This window comes from Rhinopithecus bieti, unplaced genomic scaffold (genome assembly GCF_001698545.2).
Source record: "Rhinopithecus bieti isolate Rb0 unplaced genomic scaffold, ASM169854v2 scaffold_5216, whole genome shotgun sequence".
NCBI lineage: Eukaryota > Metazoa > Chordata > Mammalia > Primates > Cercopithecidae > Rhinopithecus > Rhinopithecus bieti.
This window is the reverse complement of record NW_016805021.1, coordinates 1,834,745-1,841,349: the sequence shown is the minus strand read 5'-3', so window position 1 is coordinate 1,841,349 and position 6,605 is coordinate 1,834,745. Positions and strand designations below refer to the sequence as shown.

The window sequence follows — 6,605 nt, the reverse complement described above, 5'->3', positions numbered from 1 at the left end:
ACACACACACACACACACACACACACACACACACACACACACAACCTGTGAGAACTCAAAGACCACCAGGACTACTGCTAATAACTGTAGCTAATTAGAGAGCCAAAGAAATAATGGGAAGTATACATATGCAAAATTCTAAAGTTGAGAAAGCAAAAAAAGATAATGAGACAAAAATGTGCAAATAGTGTGGCAGTCCTATGAATTTATAAAATCATAAATATTACCACCTTATCTTGTACTATCATTTTAGGTTGTTATTTTCTATAGGGTTTGAACTATTATCTTGCCCTATGCTATTAATAAATAATATTGAGTACTACTTATTGGTAGGTATCTACAAGTGTTTCTTTAGATTAAGATGATGAACATGACAATGATGATGACAAAAACAAATAGGCAGATGAAATGCAGCATTTAGGGACTTGGTACCTGTTAAAAGTTAATGAACTGCCACTCCAGAAACTGAATGCTTCCTTTCCAGATTGGTAGTATTAATTGTGAGAGTGGAACAAAAAGAAGAGAAACCAAGCCTTGGGATGTCCCACCTAAGCCAGATAATTCAACACTAGGTCCTTGCCTTAAGAAAATAAAGAAGTTTATCTTTGTCACAATCCAATTAATTTTAACATATATTCAATTACTGGAAGAAAATACATCAAGTTAATACTCACCTTTACTAATAGTTTCATAGCAGACTATACATACTCTTGCTTCCTTTTCTAGATATTGCAGTTTACTCTTCCTATTACAACAGACACCACAAAATACCTATAAAGAATAAAATATCAAATTTATTTTTGTTTCAAGAATACTTACACCATCTAGAACTAGAAATACCATTTGACCCAGCCATCCCATTACTGGGTATACACCCAAAGGATTATAAATCATGCTGCTATAAAGACACATGCACACGTATGTTTATTGTGGCACTATTCACAATAGCAAAGACTTGGAACCAACCCAAATGCCCATCAATGATAGACTGGATTAAGAAAATGTGGCACATATACACCATGGAATACCATGCAGCTGTAAAAAAGGATGAGTTCATGTCCTTTGTAGGGACACGGATGAAGCTGGAAACCACCATTCTCAGGAAACTATCGCAAGGACAGAAAACCAAACACCACATGTTCTTACTCATAGGTGGGAATTGAACAATAAGAACACTTGAACACAAGAAGGGGAACATCACACACCGGGGCCTGTCGTGGGGTGGGGGGGAGAGATAGCATTAGGAGATATACCTAATGTAAATGACGAGTTAATGGGTGCAGCAGCACAGCAACATGGCACATGTATACATACATAACAAACCAGCACGTTGTGCACATGTACCCTAGAACTTAAAGTATAATAATAAAAAATAATAATAATAATAATACTTACACCTACTGGAGGCAGTGTGGAGAGGTCCTAAACCTAATTAACCAAAACTCTTTTTCCTTATTATATAAATCGTTTCCTAATCACCATAATCATAGGTGGAATTCTTAAATGATTTTTTTTTTTTTTTTTTTGTAACTTAAATGTAGTTTCCACAATTTGATACCATATTTCTGATAAGGAGAGTTCCTCTAAATCAATTCTGTTCATTGGAAAGGGAACAAAAACTATCTTTAATGAATAAGTTTACAATATTAAAAGTTCTCTGTAATTCTTCATTTAAAACTTTTTAAAGTAAAATATTATTTTGTTAAAAAAAATAGCACTGATCTGAAACCAACATATTACTGAAAATCTCAATAAAAATGTAATAGGATTTCTATAGGCAAGCCTTAGAATTTATAGACAGTCTTTTTATCTTGACTATTACCAGTCAGAACTCAAGGTCAGCCTCAGAATTCTGAACCCTGTGGAAGCCAATTTGCTCTGGAGTGTTTCCCTGGGCACTGATCACAACACTAGCTGTAGATTGGTCTTGAAATTAAATGTTTGAGGACAAAGCGGAATCTGACCAAATCTGGAATATTTAACGTGTCAATATTACAGAGATAAGAACAAATATTCTTAAATGTCACAAAAATTAGTAATTAAATAATTGTTTCTCATTTCCCAGCATGTAATTAATGCCCCGACAATGTAACATTTATTCAACTATCAACCAATCCGCAAAGTAACACTGCTTTATTTATTTCCCTGACTGGTAGATGAAAAACACTGATTTTAAACTAACTCAATCTTGTAATTATCTGTTAATCAGCCTTTTCTATCATATTATATTTGTTTAAAATGTCTCAAAAGAACAAAAGATTTAAAGATTTTTATAACTTACCTTCCCACATGCTCGGCAATGGTGTCGTCGTTTTGTAAAAGTAAATTTGACTTGGCAGTTCATACAGTTTGGAGCTTCTGAATCAGGAATCCAAGTAGGCTGCTTCTGGCCCAAAACCAAGCCTTCTTTGCAAGTGTTTTCAGGTAGAGAATCTTCATTTGCAGTTACAGAACTAGATCCACCTTCAGAATTACTTTCTATATCAATGTAATTAGAGTTGAAGCTAACCTGAGGATCAGCTGTAGAATCCACAGCGCAAGTGACTGGAACAATGGCATCTGCTATGCTGGGTTCACTTTCTATTGTATTTGGAACATCTGGCTTATTCAGGTCTTTTGAACTCCTTGTTCTTGATGGAAGGCCAAACAATTGCTTAGGTCTGGCCCCTCCAACAGACTGACTATTAATATCAGAGACTGATAATTCATTTGTAATCTCAGACTTACTGGTAAGTAACCCTTGTTCAATTGGAATTGTGCTTTTTTCTCCTAAAGAAAGGCCATTTTCTATTGTATTTTGTTTATCAACTGTTTCACAAATTATATTAATACCATGACTTTCCCCAATAGCTCCTGCTTCTGGATTGAAATATGCATTATTGATGTTTCCGTCATCTAAGTCTTTCATATCTATCTGATTCATTTGCAATTTAGAGTCATTTACATTCTCTTCAAAAGACTTTATGTTAGTGGTCTGAAGATACTGTTCTGTCAGAAAGGCATCAAGTTCAGCATCACTAATTAGTGTGCCACTTTTTGTGCCTTCATCAATATTAAAATAATCTAAGTCTTGTCCATCCATATCATTGCTTGAAAAAGTATTAATAAAACCTTCACAACAATCGGAAGACTCTAGGACATTAGTGCCAGAAAGCCCCTCTTGAGATTCTACAACTGTAGAATTGGTGTCACCACCATCCAAAGACGCAACTCTGATTACCGTCTGGTCAGGATCTATCTTTCTGTCTTCAATTAATGGCTGAAGGACTATGTTTTTACATTTTTCCTGTTTCAAAAGATCAGTCTTCTTGAATGGTTCCCCACCTAGAACAACACTGTTCTGTATTTCTTCATGTATAGTCACGGCATCTTGTATATTATCTTTATGTTCATGCTGAGGTAAAAAATCACCCTGTGCTTTACTTTCAATTAATGATCCACACATAGACCCAGGTACGGGAAGACAGGACAATGAGGACTGTAAATCTTCACCTGAAACATGTAAAGCTGAAGAGGAATCTTGGATTACATCATTATCCTTAAGGTCTAAATTTCTTGAGTCTTCTTGTGCAGATTGTTTTATAAATATAACAGTCTTATCTTCCTGAAAGGAAAAGTCAGATAATTTGAAATTTTCATCTCTTGAATTTAAATCATTTAAGCACAAATCTTCATTTTTTGGAAGGCTGAAGGTCAAAGCACTTGTCTTGCCCTCTTCTTTTAAACATTCTGCAGCGGTTATGACTGCCATATCTATTTCCTCTTTTACTAAGCCATCATCTTTTAGTAATTCACATGGCTGGCTCTTGTGTTGTAGCTTGTCTTTGGCATCAAACATTTTGGAACTTTGCTGAGTCAAAGCAGATGACATGTTAAAATCAACAATTGGTTCTAAGTGATTAAAGATCTTTTTATCTTTTAAATTTTCTGTTCCACTGTAATTACAGGAATCTGAAAGTGTATCTACTTTTATACCCAATTCTTTTATTCCTCCGATTTCTCTATTTTGTAATTCAGAACTGATATCATTCTGTGGTTCTCTGACAGTATCACTATCATGGTCTGTTGAAGAAACACAAGGAGTATCTGACACTGAAGATAAATCCAATCCAATCAAGGAATCTGCATTAGACTTAAAATCATCTGGCAATAATTTTTTAATATCTTCTTCACTATTAGTTGCATGAACTAAGTTACCCATGTCACTTATCAGATCACAGATAGGTTTACTACATCGTCCCATATATAAAGGCTGGATTTCATCTGAAGTACCACCATCCACAGAAGAAAGAAGATCAAGTCCTGTTACATTTTTTTCATTTTGTATAGAAGTAAGTCCCTTGAGTGATTTTTCATTGAGGGAACTCTCATTCGTTTCATAGCTTGTTTCTGATGAGGTACAACTATTAACGCATTGTTGGTCTCTTGGGAGCAATGAACTTGGCTGTGAGGAAGTCAACTCTGAAGAAACTGAGCAGTGGTTAGAATCATATGCATTTTGCACATCTTGAAGATAATCTTGTTCATCTGAAATAGAGAAACAGTGTTATTCAGGAGACTCAAATCAAATAACAATTATTAAACATATTATGTTTCCCAAAACTTCTAAACTAAATAAGCTTTTTTAAAGAACACAGATTATCCTTTTGCAAAGCAGAAATAACCTCCAAAACTACTTTTTTATTTCCTTTACAGCATTTATTTTTATCTGAAATTATCTTGTTTATGATTGTTGGCCGTTTCAACCACAAAGTAAGTGTCACAAGTGCAGGGACCTTGTCTCTTTTTTTCTGACTTATACCCCCATTGCTTAGAATAGTTCCTGAAACTTAAGTGTTCAAGAAATGACTGACTGAATAAATGAACGTTCTTAGATCTTGATCTCATGCATAGTTGCTCTAATAATTTGATCTTGATCTTTCCTTTATTTGGGAGGACTCCTCAAGTTGGCTTTCTACTTGTTCATTTTTCTATCACCTGGATCCTACCCTTGCTCCCCTGTGGTGTTCTAACTGATGTTGCCAATTGTAGTAGCATCACACACTATGGCCATAGTGATGGGCATGTGATTGTTTCAAGCTGGGCCACTTAGAGGCATTCTCCTGATATTCTGAATTTGAAGAAAGGAAGAAGGACACTTCTCAGGGGGCAGTGTGAATCTGGAGCTGTTGGTGGCCACAGCCACATCCAGATAAAATAAGCCAATAGTTTGCATGGCCAGGGAGACCTCAGGAAACTTACAATCGTGGCAGAAGGCAAAGGAGAAGCACCTTCTTCACAAGGCAGCAGGAGAGAGAACCCAAAGCTATGTTTATTTGATTTTAAAGTACTTTCTAGTTTTTACTTTTGAATGCAGATATCATAAGTGATAAAAATTCCACTCAAAATAACTTAGTTGTGGCCAGGCATGGTGGCTTACAACTGTAATCCCAGCACTTTGGGAAGCCATGGTGGGAGGATAACTTGAGACCAGGAGTTCAAGACCAGCCCACAACACAGTGAGACCCCAACTGTAAAAAAAAAAATACATATTTTTAAATTAGCCAGGCATGGTGGCGCACACTTGTGGTCCCAGCTACTCAGAAGGCTGAGGTGAGAGGATTGCCTGAGCGCAGGAATTCAAGGCTGCAGTGAGCTTATGACTGTACCACTGCACTCCGGCCAGGGTGAAAGAGCAAGACCCTGTCTCTCAGAAAAAAAAAGAAACTTAGTTGCACTATAAAAACCAGACTAAGGAAGAGCTGAAAAACAATCTAACCTCTATGTTCTATCTTCCAGTTTCCTAGTCTTCATTTTACAGAAAATACCAGCCAGGCGTGGTGTTTCATGCCTATAAGCCCAGCACTTTGGGAGACTGAGGCAGGCAGATCACCTGAGGCCAAGAGTTTAAGACTAGCCTGGCCAACATGGTGAAATCCCATCTTTACCAAAAATACAAAAATTAGGCTGGGAGCAGTAGCTCACGTCTGTAATCCCAGCACTTTGGGAGGCCAAGGCAAGTGGATAACAAGGAGTTCGAGACCAGCCTGGCCAGTATGGTGAAACCCTGTTTCTATTTAAAATACAAAAATTAGCTGGGCACGGTGGCGGGCGCCTGTAATCCCAGCTCCTTGGGAGGCTGAGGCAGAAGAATTGCTTGAACCTGGGAGGCAGAGGTTGCAGTGAGATGAGATGGCACCACTGCACTCCAGCCTGGGCAACAACAGTGAAACTCCATCTCAAAAAAGAAATAATAATAAAATAAAATACCATCTCTTATTGTAATGAAATACCAATTTATGCAGAACTCTTAGGTTGCTTTTAGCTTGTTCATATGTTGGTTTTAAAGGTCTTTCTGGGGCCAAGCACATGGCTCATGCCTATAATCCCAACATTTTGGGAGGCGGAGGCAGGAGGATTGCTTGAATCCCGGAATTCAAGATGAGCCTGGGCAACATAGGAAGGTCCTGTCTTTACAAATAATTGAAAAATCAGCCAGCATGGTGGCATGTACCTGTGTTACCACTTGGAGGCTGAGGTGGGAGGAATGCTTGAGTCCAGGAGGTTGAGGCTGCAGTGAGGCTGACTGTGCCACTGCACTTTAGCCTGGGTGATGGAGTGAGACT

General features: G+C 37.4%; 1 protein-coding gene across 1 annotated transcript in view; it reads right to left on the bottom strand.

Moving 5' to 3' along the window:
• ZFYVE16 (zinc finger FYVE-type containing 16) overlaps positions 1-6,605 on the bottom strand; it is a 61,433-nt gene that overhangs the window by 39,540 nt on the left and 15,288 nt on the right. Inside the window, exons 3-4 of the mRNA XM_017870894.1 lie at positions 2,282-4,527; positions 669-771 (exon numbers count right to left, since the gene is read on the bottom strand). Of these exons, the coding sequence (XP_017726383.1) occupies positions 669-771; positions 2,282-4,527 (2,349 nt within the window). The remainder of the gene's footprint in view (positions 1-668; positions 772-2,281; positions 4,528-6,605) is intronic.